The 25,958-nt window shown below is 47.6% G+C and overlaps 2 protein-coding genes across 7 annotated transcripts; one reads left to right on the top strand and one right to left on the bottom strand.

The window, feature by feature from the left end:
* Positions 1–204: 204 nt before the first annotated feature.
* On the bottom strand, positions 205–21,484 carry arhgef11 (Rho guanine nucleotide exchange factor (GEF) 11). 5 transcript variants are annotated; one of them, XM_029117488.2, is made up of 42 exons: positions 19,367–21,483; positions 17,956–17,970; positions 16,505–16,596; positions 16,309–16,413; positions 16,177–16,226; positions 16,000–16,057; positions 15,684–15,877; positions 15,503–15,574; positions 15,152–15,259; positions 15,022–15,070; positions 14,883–14,920; positions 14,672–14,764; positions 14,236–14,295; positions 13,974–14,078; positions 13,778–13,876; positions 13,605–13,647; positions 11,833–11,929; positions 11,544–11,666; positions 10,954–10,977; positions 10,679–10,805; positions 10,409–10,502; positions 10,206–10,235; positions 9,756–9,885; positions 9,416–9,622; positions 9,225–9,275; positions 8,997–9,145; positions 8,569–8,709; positions 7,514–7,590; positions 7,299–7,424; positions 7,064–7,181; positions 6,335–6,483; positions 6,137–6,212; positions 5,388–5,570; positions 5,140–5,221; positions 4,946–5,026; positions 4,698–4,756; positions 4,401–4,568; positions 4,026–4,256; positions 3,496–3,597; positions 2,524–2,855; positions 2,206–2,338; positions 205–2,090 (listed from the first exon to the last, which is right to left on the bottom strand). In XM_029117488.2, exons 1-42 carry the CDS (start codon positions 19,399–19,401, stop codon positions 2,032–2,034), a joined length of 4,365 nt encoding a protein of 1,454 aa, XP_028973321.2. In that variant the 5' UTR covers positions 19,402–21,483; the 3' UTR covers positions 205–2,031. The 5 variants fall into 5 exon arrangements, with proteins under 5 accessions (XP_028973321.2, XP_028973322.2, XP_010866092.4 ...); XM_029117489.2 differs by lacking the exon at positions 10,206–10,235 and having other exon boundaries at positions 19,367–21,484; XM_010867790.5 differs by lacking the exon at positions 17,956–17,970.
* A 396-nt stretch (positions 21,485–21,880) lies between these two features.
* si:dkeyp-67a8.2 (myeloid-associated differentiation marker homolog) lies at positions 21,881–25,924 on the top strand. 2 transcript variants are annotated; one of them, XM_010867794.3, is made up of 2 exons: positions 21,881–22,104; positions 24,621–25,924. In XM_010867794.3, the coding sequence occupies exon 2, from the start codon at positions 24,790–24,792 to the stop codon at positions 25,639–25,641; it is 852 nt and encodes a 283-aa protein (XP_010866096.1). In that variant the 5' UTR covers positions 21,881–22,104; positions 24,621–24,789; the 3' UTR covers positions 25,642–25,924. The 2 variants fall into 2 exon arrangements, with proteins under 2 accessions (XP_010866096.1, XP_010866097.1); XM_010867795.3 differs by lacking the exon at positions 21,881–22,104 and adding an exon at positions 22,620–22,705.
* Positions 25,925–25,958: the final 34 nt, after the last annotated feature.

Here is a 25,958-nt window from a genome sequence, read left to right on the forward strand (position 1 = left end):
ATGACATGACATCTCCTCTTCCAAGTGGACAACTTCAATAGATGTGGCCCTAAAAGACGATCCATACTTGAATTTTGAGAGATACTGGCCCCTTCTGTACACTCAACATCAAATATGTGAATTAAATATACATTTTGCTTACTTTTACAGATCCTGAACTGAATGCAGTATCAGTCAAGGGAGATATATTTTTTTTGTTAGGACCCAAGTTACAAAGCATACATTTTTTAAACAGTTCTTTTTAATGTCACAAAACACATGAATCTGAAAACAAGTCCATCTTCTTTCTGTGCAGCTAACAATCTCACCATTTTGTAAAACTGGGGAGAGAAAATAATTTACACATTTCTTTTATCATATCTACAAAAATAAAATCAAAGAAAGGACTAAGGCTTTACAGGGGAGAAAAATTAACATATAAAACACAGTTGTGATTTCTATATTACATGAGTGAACAAGATAAAAGAAAAAGGATCAATAAAGATCTGTGTATTGCATACAGTAGTTTGCACTGTGCAGCAATTAGCTGTGCAACGTGATAAAGAGAGGAAAAATCTGTTCCAACCTCTAATATAGGCGAGGTGTGTATAGAACTCAGACACATCAGAAAAAAACCTATGAAAAACACTTGAGACGCTGAAGAAGAAAGAGGTAGAAAATGGAAAGTTGCCGATGGAAGAAAGGCTCCTCAAAAGAAAGACTAAACAAAGAGAGACAAATGAACGGAAAAGTTAGAAAAGGGAGAGGAGGCTGGGGGGGAGGGTCTGGGGGGGGGGGTCTGCAATTGTCCACCAAGCCAAGGTAAACATAACCACTGCATATCCCATCCACAACCCCATTAAGTGGCACACTGATCAACGGTTAACAGACATACTCGCCCCAAAAAAACACAAGCTGTCCGTGCAGAGGGTCTTTTTCGGTTCAAAGATATGCTACTTGGTATTAAGGACCGTCTCATGTTTTGGTGCAGAACTACTGTCAACACTATTCAATTTATAGCATGGTGGAGGATTCACAGTATTCTATATACACACGCGCGCACACACAAAATACAGTATTCTTAAAAAAGAAAAAGTCTACATGATAGACATCCGAAACTTCTGTTGAGTAGGTTTCCTTTCTGGTGGTTCTGACCGCTTTATGTCGGAGTAGTGCTGTCGTAGTCACAACGGACCAAAGGAGAGAAGAGTGCAGTGGTGGCGTTGCCCGCGGCGTCGCCACGCCGACCACATCGGGGGCAACGCAAACAGCCCGTCTCTTCGTAGCTTACGGCAACGAGCAAACCGTCTTCATTCCTTCATTGAGTTTCTTTCCTTTGACACGAGCTTTCGACGCGGACGAAGTTTCGAACGCCTAAGGTATCGTCGCTCTTTATGACGGCGACCGGTTCCTTCCTCGTGGGCACAGTGCAACAAACCCGACGGTGTCCCTCGGGAATCGAGTGTGGTGGAGTATAGATACGTGACGGGACGCGGCGCCGTGGGTAAAGTGCTGGGGTCCTTCTGCTCTCCAGTAGTCATCGTCGTTCACTCAGTCAAATGTGCCACAACGCTCTCCCGTGAACTATCCCTCCTCTGACATATATTAACTTCTTGGAACCGAACTAAGTTCAATCTGTGACATTTTTCCCCATGTCAATCGAGATTACTCCAACGGCTTCATTTGTCACCCAACAGTTCCGTCGCTCTTTTCTCTACTTTTTAAACATCTTTTCCTTCATCTTTTGACTCTCTCAAACCCAGACCTCCTGCCCGACTACGGTTAGAATCGTTGTGACCCCCTCCCGGTGTCCGATGGCTTCAGACCGAAGTCAATTCAGGGTCTCCCAGGGCGACACAAAGCACATCAAGGGGTACTTCTTGGATTCTGCTCCCATAAGCAGTGCATGCTGGGCTCAGTTTGAAGGTTCAAGGGGTGAGAGGGAGTTGTGTGGACAGAGGCTTGAATCCCAGTCAGTCGATGAGTGTGTGTGTGTGCGTATGTTGACGACAGGGTGGGTGGGGAAACAAGGAGTCCTCACTGAGATAACGTCTAAAATCCAGTGGAGAGGATTTGAGGTTTAGCTTGCTCTGATGGACTCCCTTCAACTTCTGTGAGGGACAGACAGAGGGAGAGATCTTAGAATGCGTTCACTTAACCTTGATCTCCAAACGAATGAATGAGAAATTGATCCACGCGACCCTTGGCCTCTGCCCCCAAACTTACCATCCCGTGGGGTCAGGTCCAGAGACTGCGTACGGTCGACGGCTCCCTGATTACGCGAAAGGTAACCTGACTCCCGATTGGCTGGCGTCTCTCCCAGGGTTTTCAGGAGTTGGTGATGAGCGGTCTCTATGTTCTGTGGGTTGTGTTGAGAGCAGTGAAGGTTAAAGGTTAACAGGTCAACAATGTCCATACATTTGTTTGTTTATTTAAGTGAGAGGTTGAAGGGATTCTCTTTTTTTCCAGATGTATTAACAAGTTGGCAAGTACCTCAAAGATGAATAGAACGGTCATATTGATTGTCTGTGGTAAAAGCCTCACCCTGAGCTGGTGCAGCTTGCTCATCAGCTCCTCGATTGTGTGGAAAATTTCATCCACATTTTTGATCACATGGCTCTGGGGGACCTTCTGGGATTGGCCAAGCCCTTCCTCCTGACCCTGGTTCCCCCACTCCGATTGGTTGTTCGCAGATGTTAAGGAAATGGCCCGCCCTTCTTCCTCGTGATGCCGTACCGGCGATGACATCACCTCCGAGTCCAGATCTGGGAGTTCAACGGAGGTTGGGGTGAGGGGGTCTGTGACATCGTCGGTGTGGCTCTCCCCCAGCAGCCCCTCCCCTGGTTCTACAGGCATCACCAGGTAGAAAACATTCCCTACGGTGGAGAGGGGATACGAAGACAATCAGCAGGAACCAGACACTTCTCAAGTTTGCCACCTGGGTTACCGACAGGAAAAAATTAAGAAATGTAATAGAACAGTGAGTCCCCATTCATGTAAATGAGCCATCCTGTTATTATATTTTTGATATATTTAATCCAATCGGATAGGCAAAATCCAGGATGCTGAAAAAATGGCCCCAGGCTATAGGGATGAATGCCAATCTTCAGGGGGAATTGACACTACAGATAATTGGCTGAAGCGTTTTGGAACATTGGAAAACGGTATAGGAGCTATTTTCTACCAGGAACAAAGACGGTTATATAAAATGTTTTCATGAGGACTGTGTTCAGTAGGTACGAATCGAAAAACACCAACACAAGTTTAGACCAAAGCAGTCACGAGAGGGTGATTTGAACAGGAAACGCTCCCCAAGAAATGCTGGCCGATTGTACATCACACATAGGGCTTTCTGACACTTGCCAGCTAGCGGCAACCTAAAACTGGGATGGTCAGCTTTGTGCTACAAAGGGAGCCTGAATAATTCTCAGCCAAATAAACCTAATGAGAATTTTTTTCAGTATTGTCATTTAAAGGAAGAGGGCAACTACACTGTTCTGTCTATTAGAGCATTACCCTGGACATTGGCCCCGCCCCTCGGCTCAGGTGATTGGTCCGAACGCAGGGTGACATCATCAGTGATGTCATCAGGGACAGAAGGAGAGCCCGCAACCACAGCTGTGCATAAGAGGACAGATGGCGTGAAAGAGATTGTGTATGTGTGTGTGTGTGTGTGTTGGGGGGGGGGGGGTGAATGTATTTGCACGTCGGAGAGCATGGAGGTGTGATGGGGGGGTGGTGATGGTTTGCAAGTGTAGATGATGATGGGGCGGGGTTATATGACAGGGTGGATGAAGAGAGAAGCAAAACGGGCAGAAAGAAAGATCCGGAAAGGAAGAGCACAGGGTCAGTCGAATCAGACAGAGCCTGGCGTACATGCAGGAGGATATGAGGAGTGTGCCCAATCAAACAGGCCCGTTAGTAGCCATTCAGTGGGGTTAGAATTGATTCGGTCACAGCAGACGCTAAGGTCGCTCCACAAACGAACGAGCATACCTGTGATTCAAACGGCTGTCGTCATTGGCTAACCCATCTGTCCGCCTTACCTTTCCGCACAACTTGTACACTGGGTGACCCCGCCACAGAGGGCGGGCCATCCACCCGCTCAGCGTCCCATTGGCGGGAACTGTTAAGGAACGCCTCGGAGGACGCTGGACCCCGTCGCTCGTCGATCGGGCTCCCCTCGTCGGCTGTCTCGTTGGTGGGCGTGCCGTCCGAGTTACGGCTCCACCCGTCTTCCTCCAGGTCGCGGAAAATCAGGTGCCTTAACATTTCCACTGAAAAGATATGAGGGGATATAAATAAGTGGAGAGTCAATAATGAAACAGACATCGTAGTGACCCTAATGATGTCAGAGGTGTACATGTCATTTTCTGATTCATATGTTAAAGTCAGATTGTGGTCAGCCAATCGTGTATCACCGTCTTCAAGAGCTGCCTCGGCCACTCCGATTCGCCTCTTGACGTAGTCCTGCCCCTCACGGTGGAGAAAAGCCCCCGATTGGTCCGTGGGTGTGGTCGGCTCTGCTCCCTCGTCGTCATCAGGGGATTCACTCTCCATGGAAACCGGCTGCTCCGTAATCGAGTCGTCTAGGAAGATCAAAGGCGGTCAATGCGATGAACGACGCAGGAATCGAGGGGTGGAAACCGAAGAAACATCACTACAAAAAAAATGTTAGCCGTTCGACCGGCAGTTAACATGCGAGCTGATCGAGTTACCGGACTGATAGGCATGGCCGCTAGTTGAGACAGGGGAAGCACTGCCAATACTTGGGGAACTGTGAGAGAAAAGAGGGAAGAAAAGACAGAGAAAAGAAAACAGATAGGGATTTGACTCAGGCATGTACCACACCTACTAAAAGTCAGACAGATTAATGACATGGAATGGAATCCCGCAGTACTGTTCAGACGCCTCTGTGAATGGAACAGCATCTCCCTTCCGACAGGCCCATTTTAGGGTTACTCACGAAACAGTCGGGGATCCCTTATAGGTCGTCGGCGAGGAGCCCGCGGCTATTGAGATGGCCTTTTCAAGTTGGTCCTTCCAGCTGTGAAAACGAAAGACAGGTTTAGGAACACTTTGTGTAACGGACCTAACCTGCCCGAGAATCCATCGTGTATTGTGTCTGTGTATAGATATAACGCATGTAGAGGCGCTCACGTGTTTTTCTCGGAGGATGTCCCAGCCACCAGCTCGTAGATCTGTCTCTCGGTCGTGCTGATCACGTACAGCGCCTTGTTGTCTGTGAGGAATCACGGACACACGAGACCATCATCGTCGTCATCAGTCACGCTAAATCGCCCAGATCCCATATTGTTTTATTATGAACCAATAATTCATCGTTTTACTCGACCCCGCTGCTGATCAATCGGTCCGCTGCCGCGTCCAATAACCTGAGGCGTTCTTACCCGTGGCCACAGAGCGCACCAGCAGGGAGTCCAGCTGGACGACGGGGCTAAAGGAGGCTTTGGTGTCGCCGCTGCCCCCCCCTCCTCCCCCCAGCCAGCGGGACGGGCAGCGTAGCAGCAGCCGGTCATCCGGTCCTCTCTGGAGCAGAACCAGCAGGTCCGACAACAGCAGGGCCTGGATCTCTGAGAGAGGGCAGGGGAAACATGGTAAGGAACCTTACAGAACAGGCGCCAACAGAACAGAACCTGACCAGACATGTACCCGTCGACCTGAAGGTTAGCAAGGTAAATGAACAGACAGAGTCAGGTGGAACACCGGGTTAAACTACCAGTTGGTTGAGCAATCAGACATTATAAAAAAGGTAGTAGTATCAGTCAGAATTGGGAATCTTACAGGGGAATAGACCGTTTAAACAGTTGTACAAATGTTCTGTGATTTTGACTTCAGAAATGTGAATTAGGTTTGCTTGAATAGACAGTCTGATTCCTTTTTTGGGATTTTCATTTTAAAGCAGCAAGTCCAAGGGAGAGCGTCTCCCACACAGAATTCTCAGCGGACCCAAAAGAAACAGGAAGAAAAAGCTCAAGGTCACATTCTCTTCAACTTCAGATCATCCATTAAACTAAAAACTGCTCCTGGTCTTTTAACGTCTGCTGGGTTCATCATACAGGGTAACTCCCAACGCATTCACGTCTCCCTGGAAACAGTAGCCTCAACAAACGCATGAAGCTCTACCCATGGTTCATACCTAAGGTTTTGTCTTTACTGACTTTCCAGGTGAGAGGGCCCTCATGGATCATTGTCTTACTGGTCAGGTCCAGACTCTGTGAGGGGAGAAAGACGACAAACCGATCCAAATGTTACAGTCATAACACTGCCTCAAAAAAACAAAGATTCTAAAAACATCGAGAGGAACAAAGAGGGGTGGGTGGTGTGCCGGCTCTACCTTAAACTGTGGCGTTGGGTCCAACCTGCGTTGGTACTGCTGAAGCCTCTGTCGGTGCTCCGTCTCCCTGACTACCTCGTTGACGGCCTGCAGAATCCCCCGGCAACAGGTCTGAGCCAGCTGGAGGGGCAGGAGGTCCGGAGAACCGGCTGTACGGTGGACGGAGGATGTTAGTCCGAGTGACGTTAAAATAACATCGCAAAAGAGCCGACGGTTCCCAGTAGCCACTGTTAGGTTCCCAGTAGCCACTGTTAGGTTCCCAGTAGCCACTGTTAGGTTCCCAGTAGCCACTGTTAGGTTTCCAGTTGGCTATGAAGTGACTGAACGGTCACTGTTCTTATTGATAGATTAAACAGCAGGAATCTGTTAAGGCGCACAAAGAGCTACGTGAATACAAGCAGCGGCACCTCCTAGTTTGGGGTTTTTGGTATTGATTATTGGTCAGTGCTTAAACAGGGACATTAATTTCAGTGTGCAGAGTAACTTGTCACCAAGTAGACTCCACATTCTTTGCATGACGCTAATCGCAACGCTTAACAGGATTCCCCACGCCCTAACAAAAAGAGGAAATGAGAAAAAAAGTGCCAAGACAAGCGAAAGTACCAAGACAAGTACCAAGACAAGCGAAAGAAAAGAAACCATAAAACCAAACAGCGACACGACACGCCGGAACATTGTCCGTTCATTGGTCAGAGAATAGGGGTGTGTGTGTGTGTGTCTGCTACGTACCCTCCGTGTGTTTGAGGATGTTGTCCAGCAACAGGGGGTACTTGGTGAGCCTCTGCATCTCAGACACCAGCAGATCCTTCAGCTGCAGCCTCCTACAGTGAGGACTGGCCTCACACTCCTGCCAACACACAGACAGGCCAATGGGTCCATCACACCGATTAAAGGAGAGGTCAGCCGGTGTCACGTGGATGGATCTGTGTGTCACTGCGCGTGTGTTTGCGCACGCGTGTGTTACCTGGATGATGTGTGAGAAGCGGGGGTCTTTGCGCTGCTTGTTCTTGATGAGCTCCAGGGCCTGAGACTGCTGGCTGCACAGATGGGACACCTGCTCCTGAAACTCCTCCCCCGCTTCACCCTCGAACTGAAGCGGACGAGACGAGACCGTTAACTTGCCCCGGGGGTGAGAGGTTAATACAAAGACCCGTGGAGAGAGAGAGATGTTCAACTCACTCTGGCCAGCATGATGTCTCCGATGCCCTGGACGATGGGCGTGTCCCTCCTGTTCTTCATGGCTTCACACAGACTAGCTGAAACACAGCACCAAACACATGGGCAGCGTTGAGCCTCAAAACCAAACACACGGGCAGCGTTGAGCCTCAAAAGCAAACACATGGGCAGCGTTGAGCCTCAAAACCAAACACATGGGCCGCGTTGAGCCTCAAAACCAAACACATGGGCAGCGTTGAGCCTCAAAACCAAACACATGGGCCGCGTTGAGCCTCAAAACCAAACACATGGGCCGCGTTGAGCCTCAAAACCAAACACATGGGCAGCGTTGAGCCTCAAAACCAAACACATGGGCAGCGTTGAGCCTCAAAAGCAAACACATGGGCAGCGTTGAGCCTCAAAACCAAACACATGGGCCGCGTTGAGCCTCAAAACCAAACACATGGGCCGCGTTGAGCCTCAAAACCAAACACATGGGCAGCGTTGAGCCTCAAAACCAAACACATGGGCCGCGTTGAGCCTCAAAACCAAACACATGGGCCGCATTGAGCCTCAAAACCAAACACATGGGCAGCGTTGAGCCTCAAAAGCAAACACATGGGCAGCGTTGAGCCTCAAAACCAAACACATGGGCAGCGTTGAGCCTCAAAACCAAACACATGGGCAGCGTTGAGCCTCAAAAGCAAACACATGGGCAGCGTTGAGCCTCAAAAGCAAACACATGGGCAGCGTTGAGCCTCAAAAGCAAACACATGGGCAGCGTTGAGCCTCAAAACCAAACACATGGGCAGCGTTGAGCCTCAAAACCAAACACATGGGCAGCGTTGAGCCTCAAAACCAAAAACAGCCTTTCCATTTGTGAACCCTAAAGCAACTGCTTCTCTACCGCCTTCGTCAACAAGGTTCATTAAACCATATGATACTCATGCCCTGCTTTTCCAACCAAAACACACTCAAATACTGAACTGATTCACTACCTGAATTGATTCATGAATTATTAAATGCTACTTCAGAACAACAATATGAAACTTCACACACACAGACACACAGACACTTACCGTGGAGATCGTACACCTGAGGAAGGTTGGGGAAAATGCAGGCCAGCTCGTAAGGATTCAGGACACCCCTCATCTTCTGGAAGAAGACCTGATCCAACACCCTGAGAGTACGCAGGTGAGACGCCTCCGTTGTCAACAACTCTGGAGGGGGGAGTGAGAAGAGGGGAGGGGGGGAAGAATATAGAAACCTGAACTACCATTCCAAAAGAACGACAGGAAGAGTGTGAGAAAATACCTCAGGCTTTTCACAGGCGCCAGGCAGAAAACTGGCATATTTTCTGAACGCACATTTGCTGGTTTTCAATCTAGTGTCACGTCAGTAGACGCGACAGACAGGGGGCCATGTTTTAGAGAAGTTGGCTCTCGGTTATTCTCCGTTCGTTACTCTGCTCCCAAACCTAAGTACCAGCCAATCGGCGGCTGTTTACCGTAGATGACCGCCTGGCGGTCCACCTCTCGGGGGCAGAGCGCGGCGAGGACGTCGGGGGTCACGGTCTCCTGCCAGTGGTGGCTGTCGACGACGTCCTCCTCCAGGGCCGGGGCGTCCGGGAGCAGGGCTGCCGGGGAATCCACACTCCTGCACAAAGACACCATGTTTCAGTCCCATTCAGCGGTGCTTGGACAGCGTTGAGACGCCTCAGTCAGGCTGTACTTACCTTCGTCTAGTGGACTGAGGGGTGTATGGAGGTGTGGGGTTTTCCAAGGACCTGGGATGAGGGAGGGACAAGTGCTTGTTGAGATGGTGTTGGCTGGCATGTTGGTTTGTGTGTGTGTGTGTGTGTGCGCGTGCGCGCGCGCGCGCGCGTCCGTCCGTCCGTCCGTCCGTCCGTCCGTCCGTCCGTCTCACCTCGCGGAGCTACTGGAGGCTGAGGAGGAGGTGCTGTGATGCAACAGGCTCAGGCCGGGGCCCTCCCTCTCCTCCCCGCAGTCCTCCATGTCCACGTCGCTACGGGAACGAGGCACCGTCTCGGCCCCCGAGGCCCCGCCTCGACGACGCCCCTCCCCCTGCGCCTTAAGAGACTCGCTACGGGCGAGACGCACCGAGACCAGAGGACTGAGAGGGGGAGAGAGGAGAGGAGAGGGAGATGGAGGAAAGGAGAGAAAGTGTGAAAGATCCAGACACGTTTTAGGGGCGACACACGTTTTAGGGGCGACACGTTTTGCCGTCTCTCCGCCTGTCCTCTCACCTGTCCATGCCGTCCTCGCCCAGGCTGCTGGAGGAGAGTCTCTGTGGGTCGCCCTCGGCCCCCTCCTCCCCGGGGACCTCCGCGTGGTTCTCAAACTGCTGAATGATGTTGCGGACGCTGCCCGGACGCACTGGACACACCAGAACAGGAAGTGTGAATGCGTCAGCCAAATCCATTTCATACAGCACTTCCCACATCAGCGGTGTCAAATGCACCCGGTCGTGTACTTGAGACGGGAGCGTGGCTACAACACATCCAGTCAGAAACACACAACGAGCAACAGCACTACAACTACTTGGAAGGCAGGAATGTCAGTCATTCGGGAGAAAAGCGTTTATCATTTAGACATTTATTTTCATCTAGCATGAACACACTTTCAAATGAGCCACATAGGACAAAGCTGCTGAGGAAAAGGTGATGAAGGCAAAAAATATGAAATGAATGATGTACCTTCAGTGGGAGACAAGGGGACATGGAACGCTGGGAAGTCAGAGTGAACCAAAAGAAACAGTGGAATCAGAACGACTGAAGACAGAGTCTCAAATAAATCATCTTAAAACGTCTTAAACAAGTAAATAAGGGTGAGAACAAAGGATGAGGTGACAGGAATAAATACTGTTAAATGAGAACACAAAGTGTGTGTGTGTATTTACTGGACTGGGAGGTGCCCCTGGGCTTGCCGATGTACTTCAGGATGGGGTTTCTCTTCCTGTCATCTCCATCCTTCTCTTTCTTCACACTGCTGAGCTGCAGGAGTAAAACGTAACCAGCTTCGAAAACCAATCGTTTCAAAGGCAGCGCTGGCCCACACATAGACGATTTCAATGAGCTCAGTTCTGGCTGGTTCCCACGGTCACAGACTTGAATATGTTCAACAGGATGTAGTGCTCCACATCGAACACATGGGAGCTCCAGCGCTTTACCTTCTTTTTGGGGAAAAAGGCGAGCCACTTTTCCTTCTCAGTGCTGAGGCCTGGAAACACCCTGGAGTCCCTCAGCTTGATGCCCGTGTGACGGAGATACAGCAGCACCGCAGAGGCTAGAGGAGAACTGGGGAGACAATAAGGGAGGTTAATCAGAGAGATATAGAAAAAGAGAGCAGATATATATGAGAGAGAGCAGATATAGATGAGAGAGAGAGAGCCAGAACAAGCAGTAGCATTCAACCAGTTCCACAGACACGCTCCAAATGTATTACCTCCTGTCCTCTTCATGCTTCGAGCTGCAACGCAAAGAACAAACGAGTCAGTCAATTCCCATTCTCTCTCGCTCTGCCAAAAACAACGTTTCCTTCAATAACCAGGGCCCCGGTGCATTTCCCCTGGGGTCTCCGTCCAGTTTAACGCCTCATTGAGACCCGTCGTGTCGGCCGTTCGTCGGCTAGCAGCCAGTCATGTGACGGGAGTGAGCAGGGCTCACTGTGTCGGTGTCATGTGGCCGGGCTACATGCGGAGGATCCCAGTGACCTTTGGTACGTGGTGTGACACGGCCAGGTGAGCTCCCTCCATTAAGTTTCCTTTGTCACTGTCACACGCCGTTGCCATGATGGTTTTATTGGCCACAAGGCAGCTACAACATCTGACCCCTTTCAGTACGCAACCAGGTCCGGTTATGGTTTTACACACAGTAAAGCGTGACAGATACAGCCTTATTATGGTCCTTTGTCCTCCTACAGGTGCACGTTCATTTTCCATCCTGACACAACATGGCTACTGGGATAGGGTGACAAAGAAGCCTGTGGGATGCCCTGGGGGCCAGGTTTGGGAAACCCTGTGTCACGGTACTCACAGAATCTCCCAGAGAGCAGAGACCTGTCTGTCCACCACTTGTCTCTCCTTGGCCGGGTCTCCGTCCAGCGTCTGCAGGTCTCCCTCCCCGAAAAGGGAGGCCAGACCCATCATCTGCTTGTTCCTGCACAAATACAACATGGGTCAACCTTAAAAATGCTTTAGGTCAAACGTACCGAAAACCAGGGGTGTAGTCTTTAAAGGGAAATGCTTGCTTCCGAGCCAATCTCCATTAATGCGATCTGAACTACCGCCCCTCCTAAAAACACTAATTTAGTGAGTTGTTTTACCTATAATCCTGTATTTGGTCCTGAATGTCAGGCAGCACCTGCTGTTGGAGCTCAGATAGAGGTCCCCTGATGTCCTCCTGGGCTTGGAGACGACTCTCTGAAAGACAGGATAAGGAAATAACTATGATAACACCCCACTGAACCCAACAGTATGCAGTCATACTGATTGTATAACTGGTAGTATGGATCCTGATTGGATGACACATTTATACTGGTCGTCACAGACTGACTTAGAGTTGGTATCGGATATCCAAACAACCTTATTGAAAATGTAGGTTTTGTTGATGTAAAGGCTGAAATCAAGAAATTATTTCAGACATTCAACTTCAAAACTCATAATCAACAATGTTTAAGTGAAAGTCGTTGCTAAAAATTACTTAGAGGAATTGTTGGCAGCAGCATCTTGCTATGAGGATACTTCCCCTCAGCTTGGACAGGCTCAGGTCAGGATATAGGCGAGAATGACAAGATATTTTGGCCCAAACTCTGCTGTTCTCTACCAGAAAGCAAAGAAAGTTCAATGTCCTGGAATAGCTCAATCAGAGCCCAGTCATCAAAACTATAAAAATATCTGTGGATTGATCCGACAACTGCCAAATCCAGTTGTGCTAGGTTAATATAGACTTATCCAAACACACTTCCTAATCAAATAAAAAGGTGCTGACACAAAATATTAGTTGTGTTACAAACCCCATTATATAAGATGAGTACATTCCTGCAACCGATGCATTTACATTTTATTTGTTTCTAACTAAAATACTGTTGGTGATCATTATAAAAAAGGTATTACCAGATTTGTCTTGATTTCAGCCTTTACATGAACAAAACAAGCCTTTTCAATAAGGGAGTGTAGACTTCGGATATCCACTGTATGCATGCCAACAGCATATAAAGTAGCACAGCACCACCATTTCATAATGTTACGGTTGCTGTTCAAATAATCTACTGCATCATTCTCAAACCAGTTCCCCTTATTCTAACCTAGCATTTAGTTTGGTACGCCAGGGGTTAATTTAAACCTAGACATGTCCCTGTCTGACCTTGGAAGATTAGTTTCACTTCTGAAATGTAAACTCCCCGGGCTACCAAGACCGAATAGTGTGCAGACAACCAGGTACAACGACTTATCAGACAAGCTATTATCACCAAGTGTGTAACAACGCAACTGCAAAAAATTAAAACTAGTCGCACCTATTCAAGTAACTTGTTTTGACGTATCTGAATGTTAGCCAGCCTGTGTGACAATGCTTGAAAGAACAGACAACTGGTCCGTGTAAACAGAAACTACGCCAAAACAAACATTTGACGTATGAGTTGACGCAGCAAATAAAACAGAACACTAACTTTTTCCCAAACATGACTTCTAGTGCTAGAAGTTTTGTAAATGCACTTATCAACAAAGTTTTTGCGAAAAACATGCATTGTGGTTTAGTTGAGGAATAAGGCATGAGACGCAAAGCTTTATCATCATTGCAACCAGGGATAAATGGGTTGACAGGCCTTCCACTACGGCATCTTAGTGCTTAACTAAAAGAACACAACTACCAATCACGGCACAGCACACAGTTGGACTGACAAGACAACAACCATCATTACAACTACCGTCCCAGTGAACCTATACAAACACATACAAGTAAACAGTTCAAACAAACTCATCCCAAGCCATTTTGGTACATCTGCACACACAACCAGCACCAACGGTCCAATAATAGTCAAAAGGCAGGACAGAACGGCCCAAAACAGACCGACAATGGCAAAAGCCGTTCACTTACCAATGTCAGTGAGGTACTCTTCTCGAACTCTGATTTTCAAAGGCTGCGAATGACAAACATTTAAGGAACCGTTACTGCAGGTAACTAATCTTGCTCCGCTCATATTCTAATCGTTCTGCTTAGTCCAAACTGACTGAACGGATTAATCTAATGAATCGCTGAGGGAGACGTACAGCGTCAGGGTCCAGGAAGTGGGAGCAGATCTGAGGGGCCAGGGCACGGGCGTCTTTAGGGCTGGAACCCAGGTAGGCCTCCACTGACAGGTAGAACAGCTGCAGTAAAGACAAGCGTAAACAGACACAGATAAGCATTTCCCGGGTAGAAAATGACAGAAAGCACTAAGACGTGGCCCTGAGACCGAGAACAGACCAGTGGGTTGGGGTCCAGGAGTTGGCTGAAGACATATCTCATGAACACGGTCATGTGGGCCGGCCGCGACTTGAGGAGCTCTATGTCCTGAAAAGGACCGTCCATCTGAGGAAGGGGGAGGAGAGGAACCAGTGAGACGCTTTAAGCTGCTACATACTTGACTGTCCCAAAGGACGCTGGACTCGGCCAACAGAAAGGGCTGCCGGTTCCACACAAACACCACAAGATAGCATGTAGCGCTTCCTGATGACGAACGTCTCACCTCATTGAGCGTATAGTTGTTGTCCTCTTCCTCCTCCTCCTCCGGGCCAATGATCTGAGCCTTGACAGGGACACGCGGAAACGTCAGGTTGCGTTAGCGTTTCCATTAACAGAACAAAGACACGGTCATCACTGAATATGGTCTCTCTGAGAGGGATTGATCACATTCCCGAGTTAATAGTTGATTAGAGGCATGACTGATCATCTCAGGAATTCTTGAATTTGCGTGTGCGATCGGGTATCCGTGTGTCAGAATCAGAATGGCCTTTAGTCGCTAACTACACGAGCACATACCCCGGACTTAACTTGGTGAAAAGGCGTGGCTAGTGGGAGACGACACATAGGGACAGAACACACAAAATATGGTTCACTTGACGCAGATTAACACACGACACTGTGGTGAGGACACGGGATGCCGGGGCGCGCGCGCCTCTTACCGAGTCCGAGGAGGAGTGCGTGTCGGAGCCCTGTCTCCGGTGTAGTGGCACCCGGAACAAGGAGGAAGGGGAGGAGTGGGGGCTCTCACATGCCTGGGGGGGGGGGTGAGGGGTGAGAAGGACCAGGGTCTCTCTGTCTCTCATTCACATTTACTTCTCTGAAGGATTTGCACTTTCATCAGGTGTTCATAAGAGGTTGAGTACTACTTACTTCAAAGTCTCCTTCACATGAATCCACAGACAGACGACCTGTCAAAACATGAAGAAATCATAGCAGTGTTTATTATACCAAATGTCTTAGAGTTAAACACACACACACTGCCAGAAGTGATATAAAAACTGATAGAAACCTTCTCCAGCTATGAGATAGTTTGTGACAGCTTCAGAACGGGTTCCATCCTTGAAAGAAAGAAATGAAGAGTTCAGGTAATGGCAGGTTGAGTGGACGCAGAGGTCCTTTCTAACACACACCCATCTCACCAGGTCTTGTTGGATTTTAACCCTGACTTGTTGGGCCCGCCTCTTGGCACTTTCGATTCGCTCCACCAGTGAAGGGGAGGGATTCCGCGACTGCTCCTCCCTCAAGTCCTGAAAAATGTATCAAAGGTCAAGATAAATGGATACAAGCGTACTCAGTGTGTACTTTCGATAGCACGTTCATAGAATATGAATAAAAATGCAACATAGAGAATGGTAAATATTCAGATGTCTGACAGTCATTCTCAATGGGACTGGAGTTGCGAGATCGGATATTCCCAGGGGACATCCCGAAAAGAGCATTTTGAGTGGAAGCATTTTTCACTGGAATAGTTTTCAGCTTAGGACTGTTACCTGAAGCTCAGCCTCTTCCTGTTCCAGCATGTTCCTGAGGATCTGAGTGGCGTGTTTCTGCACATCTAAGTTCTACAGCAGGGGAGAACGGAAAAAGGTGTTACCCGGTACTGCTCAGGACAAACGACCCGGAAAAAGATGAATTGGATTACCAATAGGATCACTGATTGACGCTCATCACCTGTAGTGGTTTGCTGATTCTTTGGGTGGGGGTGCTGGTCAGTCCCGCCGGCAGGGGTGGAGGTGGCGGAGGCGGGGCCTCGCCTCCCAGCGACGTCCTCTGATTGGGTAAGAGGTCGGTGGCGAGGGGCTGCAGGGGGAGGGCGGCTGCCGACGGAGGTGGTCCTTGGAGGGTCAGAGCCACGTATGTGCCGGCTGAAGGGAGCGAGCGAAACGGGAGAGAGGGGACGACGCCAGATAAAAATCCCAATCAAATGCAGAACCGTTGTGTGAGAAATCAGAACTAAACTATCACTGTTACAGTCTCCCCCACTCACACTTAATGAGCTTCACCACCTCCTGATGAGACATGGAGGAGACCAGCGAGCCGTTGACCTGAGAAAAAGAGAGTGAAAGACAAGAAAGACCGGTGGAATGAAAGAATAAGGACGGAAGAAAGACTAACAGCTGGTTTTAATCACACAGAGCAGGTTCAGTACAGCGTCGATAGTAACCTTTATGATTCGGTCTCCCTCGTGCACGCCTGCCTTGACCGCCGCCCCACCTGCAAAGACAGACAGTTCAGAAAGATTACAAGCCGTCCGGGAACCATCTCGGAAGTCACGTTGGTCACGTGCGCGTCTGACCTGGTCGCACGTTCTGCACCAGCTTGATCCTCTCTCCGCACACGGTGAAACCGAAACCCAGGTGGTCCTTCTGCACCACCACGCATCTCTGGACAAGGCCTGGTCCTGAGCGGAAGACAAACGCCACGCCGGTCAACTTAGCCCTGCCGTGAAATCGGAGCCCACCTCGCCCGCCTGGAGTACGAACCCCCTGTACCTGTGCTCTCGGGGGGGGTGTCAGACGGAGGCTCTCTCGGCTGGCCGCTGGAGGTCTTGCGCTCCGAGTCCCCTATCGTCAGGCTGTTGAGCCTGAGGGAAGGGCAGGAGAATGTGATGAGGAACAGAGTGAAATTGCCCCTGGACTCTCATCTGGGGTTACCTTTGCATTTCCCCCCCCGCACTAACATTTAAGGTAAAGATTGGGATATCAATTGTCTCATTCGGGTAATTTACTGTACAATATCAGAAGAAAACGGTTCACGATGAGTGGTCCGTTTAGTCTGGGTTATTGCCTCCACTGAAACCTGCAGGCTAACAAGGGCAAAATTCATCCGGGAGCACGCCAGCCACAAATAGACCACATTGAAAGGATTAATCAATCAGAATCACTAGGGAGGCTGGAGAGGAGAGGGACATCTGGCTGAGGGAAGGGCAGGAGAATGTGACGAGGAACAGAGTGAAATTGCCCCTGGACTGGGAGGGAGGTAAACGAGGAGAGAGGGAGGGAGGTAACGAGGAGAGAGGGAGGGAGGTAACGAGGAGAGAGGGAGGTAACGAGGAGAGAGGGAGGTAACGAGGAGAGAGGGAGGTAACGAGGAGAGAGGGAGGAGAGGTATGGGGACACAGTGGGATTCACAAACAAATCCTCACTAAAAAGTTCAAAGGTCATCGTGGAGAGCAGGCGATTAGAGTGAACTTGCACGTAAAAAGCACATGTATGAAATGACCCTTCCGCTGCGCACACGTCATCAAGCAAACACCGCTAACACAGGTGGAAATATGCGCAAAGCAATACAAAAATAACATGTAAGTTGGTCGTGCACGACATTGTATTGATCAATCAACAGGCAGCATAAAGATTTTAAACACGTGCACAATTTTCTCATTCAGTACAACAAAAGCTCAAAGGGGACGTGGCAGATTTCCAAACTCCTCCTTGGTAGGATACGAGGGTATCCTCTGGAAGTCAACTACTGGGTAATACACTTCACTTCACAATCCACTAGTCTACTAACGAATCTCCCCAACCGCTCACGGAGAAGAGCGGGGCTAAGGACGTACTTCTACAGGATGACAAAACGCCAACGGCTCTAGGGCCGCTCCCCTAGTCTCCTTCTCAACTCCACTGGAGATGGCCCAGGAATCCGCTCCACCCAGACATTCTCTTCCAATACATTTGAAAAGAAGACAAAGGATATAGGATGTGAGGAACTGAGGCGAGAGGAGTTTGGAAAGAGCCAGGTGTGTAGGAAAAGGGGGAAGGACAGGAAGTGGAGTGCGGGGGAGGATGGACAGAGAGCCAGAACTAGGTAGAGATGCTGTGGGGTGACACTGCGGGAGGTAAACCGCGGCACTGTAATCTGCACTTAAGATTCCCTTTCAGTATATCTTAAAGGTCCCCTAAAAACACTGGGCTGAGGGCGCAAAAAAATAATTATGGAAACTCACCAAGCAGCGAAAGGGCTGAAAGCGAGGCATCGGAAAGATAGGGAATAACAGAGACAAGAAGTGAACGGTAGAAAGGGGGAGGTAGGCGGTTCAGAATACAGTAGGTCAGCAGATGTGGAGAAGCACTGAAAGACAAACAAGTGGCGTTAAAGGTTTGCCACCACGTAAAGAAAGGTGGGCACGCCTGGGCATTAGTTCACACTCTGCAGACCTACGGTCACCACTAACAAGGGCCATTCGTTGGTCAGCCAGCGCACCTGGGGAACTGAGTGTTTTCTATTGGCTGCCCCGCTGTCACATGACCCAGGAAGTGGACAGAGATCAATAAAGTCAAAGAAAAGACAGCAAGCATGCAAGGGGAGAAGGAACGGCATTCAACTAGGGGATGTATATTGGTCCCGTTCCACAAACAAACAGTTTCGTAAGTGTGTTGATGTGAAATATGTTGTGCATATTAGACTTTGCATATTGTGCACAACACGAGACAGCTAGGGATCAGACGGAAACCCCCAAAGTCTGTAGGGTGAGTGCATTGCTCAAAGGCATATGCAACACCTAGTCAGATCACCTTAATATCAGCCGCAATGTCACGCGACACAGAGATAATAAGTAGGAGGGAGACAGCAATGGTGAATGTGGAGAAGGAAGGTACACATAAAAGGGTCAACGAGGGGAGCTATGTTGGTCCTGTTCCACACACACAAAATGTTGTACAACTGCGGAGGTGTGACATGGAAACAGCTTTTGCTTTGCCTATCACAGTTTCTCAGAGTCGGCCGGCGATCTGCCATTATGAATGGAGACCCCGGTGCAATCTGGGTTACGGCTCTGGGATTCTAACCAACAACCATGGGGTTTTGCTCCACTCGCTGGGCGATCAAGGGGGCCATTGGAATCCAGGGACACTCTGCAGGTGATCATCATAAACACTGCATTACTGAGGCAGTTCAGACACAAGACACACGTGGACGAGACAGAAAGGCACACACAAACAAACAAGAATGAAAGGCAGTGAGCCAGTATAAAGAAAGCCAAGTGTCAAATAACCAGTCAATAAGACGATACAGCTGCCTCACAGCTGAGAACCCCCGGTTGGAAGGTCATGGTTAGGAGATGACAATTCACCAGCGCGAAATCCAACCAAGGTTACAACTAGGCCTGACATGTGACAGTTTTTATTATGATTACTACTAAGTATCTCATCTCCGTCACCACCGTGGGTGGAATTCTGTCCTATTCCCTCCATCCCTCCTGTCCTCCCTCCTTGCCGCCTCCTCAAAATAACACGGGAGGAAAAGACAGGAGGAGCTCAACACCTCAGACGCCCATGTGCTTTGAGGAGGAGACTGAGAACATGAGGAATCAAGGAAGCACCGATGAGAACCCCCCCCCCACAGCTGTAAAGTCCTACCTGTCCAGTGTCGAGGTGGGATGGCGGAGACTCATGGCTTCAAACGGCTCGGGGCGTGTCCGGGTCCTTTCCTGCGGTCTAATTATGTCACAGCAGGATGGCCATCTCCTCAGCTCTTTGAGTTTCTTTGCGCAGAGGTCCACAGGTCTGTCAGCCCCGTTGCGTCCGAACGTTTCAACGCCACACGTCAGCTGGTGGGGAGCTTAACCCGTTCAGGAAGTGCTCCCAGCATCCTTCTGATGCTTTCATAGACAAACGTCAAGTATCTTTCAGTACAAATGCAACGAGGGCCCTCCGGTCAAATCGATAGTGTTAGATATATTCTAGTGTGACAAGAAACAAACCACACTGATGGGGTGGCAGGGCAAGTGCCATCTGAGATTCAGGTACCCCTGACTGAGCAATGTTTACTTGTGTTCCTTCTGAGTTTTAAGACAATGTGTAATATGTATAGCAAGAGGGAAATACATTTGAAAAAAGAGTTTACGGCTTCTAGTGGTTGTTTCCAGTCATACAAGGAAGGGAGCTTGCACAATAATGTGGTCATCAATTTACTAACTGATAGTAATGTTTGTTTGTGTTTTCTGTAGTCAACAAATTAGTTAATATCCTAACTACAATGCATAAACTACTAACATTGAAACATCAAAACCAAGTAATGTGCACCAATATAGCAAGACATTCCCTCCATCTTATTATGTTGGCACTGCCAGGGCAACTATCATCAGCTAGGTAACTACTCGCATCAGTCAATTGTTTTCCATCCACCGCGAGTTAAATTTAGTTTCAGAATCCCTGAGGCTAGTTTACTGATGTAGGTCTTTTGAACGAGCAACCGTAAATGATCTACATATTCGTGTGGCATTCAAATGTTAATTTTGCTTTTGTGTTGAAACTTGATGTACATGTAGTCCTGTAATCTATTGTCTGAAGTTGGCTATCACCAGCAAACTGCAGAATTCAAACGGTTTCTCTCAGTGTCATGCTTTGGTGCAAAATGACTAAAGGTCCTGTTAATGACCTGCTTATTTGAGAGGAAGCGACCCGTTGTAAACAGGATGGCTTTCTGGCCTGGCTGGACGTTCCACTGCAACACCACTAGCTTGAGCCCGTTTAAATTGCTAGCGATTCCACCCTGACTGGCCAGTAAACGTTGCAAAGAAATGCTCCTGATAACTCGACCCAAAGTTAGAGACTAGTGATTAGTTTTGTCACTGTTACAGATATTTAGCAATATAAGTACTGTCACAAGGAGTAAATGTTTGAATCGGTATTACTACAGCAGCAATGTTAGCTGACTAGCTGGTTTACCCTTACTTCAATCTGGCTAGCTTGCTAACTACTGTAGTTATCTATATAGGTCTGGCTGACATCATTAATGTTATGTAGCCAACGTTCATTGGCGAACTAAATGTTTTTATAGAAATAAACAATCGGTGTTGCAAACAAATTAGGCTGTTTTTGCGGCACACACTGTTTAAAATAATATTTAGTTGTGATAAGCAAATAAAAGCTGGCTAGTAATAAGCTAATTCCGAGAGGCCAACAGCTATCCGCGACATCACGTGAGCACTTTGACTGGAACAAGTGCGTTCTCGACGGGTATGAAGCTGACGCGACAGGGGTCCATCGAAAGCAATGGAGGACTAGTTGAAGCTAAGCTAGTCCGCCACTCGAATACAATAATTAGTTAGCATCTGAAATGCAGCGATAGAGGCAAATTACTCATTTAGAACGTAATAGTATGTCCAATGCCCTCTTATTCACACAGTACGTTCATTACCGTTGCATGCATGTCTTTCTGTAAATACAGTCCATACGATTTGGCTTAGTTTGAATAAATGCAGGCGACGTCTCTCCTTTCCAAACAATTCAAACTGATGCATTCCATGGGGTAAGATTCCATTGTCCCATACTTCCTTGCATTATTCGATTAATCCACATATCGTGACTGCATTAATAGGTTAATTTATTTAGTTGCAGCCCTCAAGCCGATCATACATAGTCTGTTGACATCCACCTAGTTACTTAGCTATGTAAATCCAGTAGTCCACTTCTCCCAGTTGTGAATGGATTTTTCACCATGTCCCAAGACTGACCTGAGTTTAGACAAACACAACAGACGAAAAAAGACGCCGACATCTGGTTGCATTTCAGTATTACAACAGTATTTTGTTATTGGGCTATACGTCAACATAGTCATTTAGTATTAAGTCGTATGTTTTTTGTATAATTATTTATTACGGAGTCAAGTGAGTATTTATTCATAATATTAAGTATTAGCTGAAATATAGCTGGAAATTACATTAGTGTTGGTGCAGTCGACTTTATGACTCAAGCCCTGAGAGTAATTTGGAACTGATGGGATCTGTTACATCCGATGCTTTCCCAGCACATTAGTACCATCCCATCAACGACCGAATTCACCCCCTTCTCGACACTTTGACTTGTTCAGTTGAACGTAGTTGAACATTGCGTAAATATTCCTTGAATAGGGCCGACAACATAATGTACTCAAAAGGATAAGGCATAACATAGCATTTTAAACGTGAACCTCAGATTCCAGTTCCTGACATACCTACCCGGGTCATGAATTGGTCACATATATGACCAAATTTGGTACGGGGCGTGGAGTAGGTTTCTGTGGTTAGTTTTTCGCCAGAAGTGGTTGCTCGGCGTAAAAGTGCGTTACGCGGCATTTAATAAGGGAAGAAGAACATGTCAAATAAAACTAATAGGTAAGATACGCTTTATTCGTCTATGTGATGTATTTCGATAAAATCTAGAGAAGAGAGTTTATAAATTACCGTTATCCTCTAACGGTCTATTTTTAGTTGAAAGGGAATGCCTCAGATATCATCGTAGTGGAGTGAACTTGGGTGCGGTATGTAGGCTACTGTGCATTTAGGCTAGGTTATATTTGCTGTTATGCGCACACTACTGATAATTTAGCCTGTGTATGAAATATCAACAAGTCAGTTCACAAAGAACTCGATTATACAGGTTTTCCGCTTATGGTTTTCAGTTTGGACATCGTATATGAAGTCAGTAGCCAACATTAACAATATGGATAAATACATTGGAAATACATCTGTGTGCGTCAACTTTAAAATGTCTGCTAGACTTTGTCTTTTCTTAACCATATTACGAAACTTCCTTTGCAATGGAAAATAGAGATGGAGAGATGTACCGCACTCACCACACCCACCTACCACTTTTATCTCAGCTCTTTCACCCCCTAATCCCTCTATAAGAAACAAATGCCAACAGGGCAATGGGATACGGAATGGACACTACATGGCCCATTTCCCCAGACAACTATGATTCATGTAGTAGTATGTAAGTAGTATCATTTGTTCTGGAAACCGACATATGGTGGTTAATTTGATTACCTCCGTTTTATAATCACTAACCTGTAATTTTCATGTGCATATACTGGGCCACTGTAATGTAGTGCTGTGCCAATATAACGAGTTAATGTAAAACCGTGATTAGTATTTTTTTTTTTATACAATGTTATATCGATATTCTGATGTCTAGAATCGATGTTTATTTATTTATAATGCCATCGACAGCCGTCTTTTAAATTACAATAGCGGTCGCTGAACGGACGTTTCTTTATCAATAATACTGTATATATCACAACATCTAGGCCTACCTGATAAATGCCTGTTACTGTATTCCCATGGATTTCGTCATTAATATGAAACCAGAAAAGGGTATGCTGTCATTTGACAAAAAACAAATAATATTAATATTCCAAGTTAAATTAATATGTTGTCAAATTAAATAAGAGCACGTGCTCTTTAAAACAAGGTTAACTTGTAATTTGGTTTTTGTTTTTGTGCTATGTCTGTTTGTTTGAAATGTGTGAGAAAATATAATTTGAGAATGTTCAGTAATCAACAGCAACATTCTAGAATTCTATTGTGGTCTAAAGGGAGTCTAAATGTAGAAGTTAGGGGTTCAGTTGTGATATCATGATGAATCGTAATGTATATTGTATCGCAAGATACTTGCCAATATCCACCCCTACTGTAATGTAGATTTGTTAATTCAACTTCCTGTGTATTTTGGTTTGTGCCCAGGGAGGAAGAGTTGGATTTAAAAGCTCTCCTCTGGCTTATACACACTGTAATCAGGCACTTACAGAAACAAAGACTTGAGGAAGCCGGTTGTTGAGCTGGCTACAACAAACAGGAAGTCACTGTGTTACCGACAAGATGAGGTTAACTATGAAGTGTGGGTTCCTTGGATTTAGATTATTGAATAAAAGCCTTTAATGAGTATGTGATGCAAAATCTGCAGCCCACATGGCCCAGTTTTCACCATAGTGCACTTCCTTTGACCCTTAATACTCCTAGGGACTCTGGGTAGTCCACAAGTAGTGAGCTGTGTGTCTGACAACAGTAAAAGCTTAACAACACTAGGCAAGATGGATATCAAGCAGTAAATGGCATGTCCATTCAGTCTGAGTGCATCTCCATTGTTTTCCCGCATGTACTCATAAAGATCTTCTCTCAAGCACTTTGACAAGGAGATGAGTAGATAAATCCTCCGACCGTAAGAATGTAATACTATTGAGATTACCCCACAGTGTTCTCCATTTCCTCATTTCTGTGTGCATACTCTCTGGCTTGTACATGTCACAGCTAGAATAGCTTTGTCTGGTTTACTGTCATACCTTAGTGGGATGATGGGTATGGTCTACTGTAGGAGTAGAATACATGACCAGGAGGGAAATATCAGCGGGCCTAATAACTGTAAAGAGTTGGGTTCTATACATTCTTTGGCTGAACGTTCTATAAATAGCAAAACGTTTTGTACTCTAGCAACGTGTTTTACACTGTATCAAAAATGTTGTCCATGTTATGAGTGCACTGTGTTTATTTGGTCAGTCATGTTTTTCTTTTATTTTGGCTTCATTGTTCAAACGTTGGTCTTTAAATCAAGCACAAATACTATTACTTTAATATCATGATAATTGTTCAATTTAAAACTCAAGCTTTGAGAGTATAGGGCATAAAGAAGAAACAAATATAGTTTACTGTATTTACTGTAGAGGGCACAGTAAATTATTGTTGCTAAACGTTTTGGAATGAAGACGTTTAGGTAAGGGACAAACCATTTTCAGGAACTTCTGTCATCTATACAAACGTAGAACTGAAAGTCATGTGGTTTCAGCTACACTGTTGCAGGTTTCATGATTGGTCTGATTTGCCTGGCCCCTAAATCTGCCCTTGTCTCCTTGCAGAACACCGGATGAGAACGGAACCAGCGCTGAGCCACTCCCCGGATTCAACTAAAAGACTCTAAACTGATTTTAGCGGATTTCCCGTGTCAAACCTGTGCTACAGTACAGTGCATTACACATCACTCACTCCCCTGTATAGGTTGACTGTTTAACTTCTTCCAATTCCGCCATGCCATTGGTAGTGCTGCACACCTCCCGGTTGCTCTGGGTGCGTGTGGCTGCCTTGTTGTTCTCCTGCGTGGCCTTCAGTGTGGCTGCCCATGGTGCCTATGTCTCCAGCTGGGTGGGGGACTGGTGCATATTCTGTTGGGCCTTCAGCTTCGCCATGACTCTGATAGTTCTCCTGGTGGAGAACTTTGGCCTCCAGGCTCGAGTCCCGGTCTCCTGGAACAACTTCCCCATCACCATGGCCTGCTACGCTTCCCTGCTCTGCCTCTCCGCCTCCATCCTCTTCCCCGTTCACTTTCTCAAAGGCCAGACGGGCCACGGGGAAGTCCGGGACAGCCGCATCGCCTCCACCGTTTTCTCGTGCCTGGCCACGGTGGCCTACCTGCTGGAGGTGACCATGACGCGGGCCCGTCCGGGCGAGGTGGCGGGCTACATGGCCACCACTCCGGGCCAGCTCAAGGTGTGCCAGACCTTCGTGGCGTGCGTCATCTTCATCCTGGTCAGCAACCCTGTGTCGTACGATCACCACGCGGCACTCAAGTGGTGCCTGGCGGTCTACTGCATCTGCTTCATCCTATCGGCGGCCGCCGTGGTCCTGTGTGTCGGCGAATGCACCGGCTGTCTCCCGCTGCCCTTCTCCCGCTTCCTGTCGGCCTACGGCCTGGCGGCCGTCGTCATGTACCTGACCGCCACCATCCTCTGGCCCGTGTTCCAGTTCGATAAGCGCTACAACAACCCCCGCCGCTCGGAGCAGGAGGCCCTCGTGACCGTCGCCGTCCTCACCGCTCTCAACTTCCTGCTCTACCTGGCCGACCTGGTGTACTCGGCTCGCCTGGTGTTCGTCAGTGTGTGAGAGGGGAGAGGGAGGAGGGGTAGATGGACTACATTGTGGAGGGTAACGAGACGTTTGGATGCGTGGAAGTATTTATACATTGCCTTAAACATAACCTGAAAAATGAATGGAGCCCAATTCCATTTCGTTTTTAGTATATGTCTGACATATTGCTGCTCACGCATTTTCAAAAACTGTTTAACTAAAGTTGATCGGCCAGTTTCTGGTTGAAGAGCTTTGCTAATGCGTAAACTAAATGTATTTCTTGTATGCAGCCTTCATAATAAATGGTGTGTTTTGTATACTTTTTTGTCCTTGGGTATTTATGCTAAAGCAAA

The sequence above is a fragment of the Esox lucius genome, chromosome 24, assembly GCF_011004845.1.
Source record: "Esox lucius isolate fEsoLuc1 chromosome 24, fEsoLuc1.pri, whole genome shotgun sequence".
Lineage (NCBI taxonomy): Eukaryota > Metazoa > Chordata > Actinopteri > Esociformes > Esocidae > Esox > Esox lucius.

Coding starts and splice junctions, on each gene's coding strand:
- arhgef11 (XM_029117488.2), bottom strand. CDS start 19,401: ATGAGTCTCCGCCATCCCACCTCGACACTGGACAG. Junction 5,571..6,136: donor CAGTAAAGACAAAACCTTAG/GTATGAACCATG, acceptor GCCCTCTCTCAG/AGATCCAGGCCCTGCTGTTG. Junction 2,091..2,205: donor GGACCTGACCCCACGGGATG/GTAAGTTTGGGG, acceptor TGTCCCTCACAG/AAGTTGAAGGGAGTCCATCA.
- si:dkeyp-67a8.2 (XM_010867794.3), top strand. CDS start 24,790: ATGCCATTGGTAGTGCTGCACACCTCCCGGTTGCTCTGGGTGCGTGTG.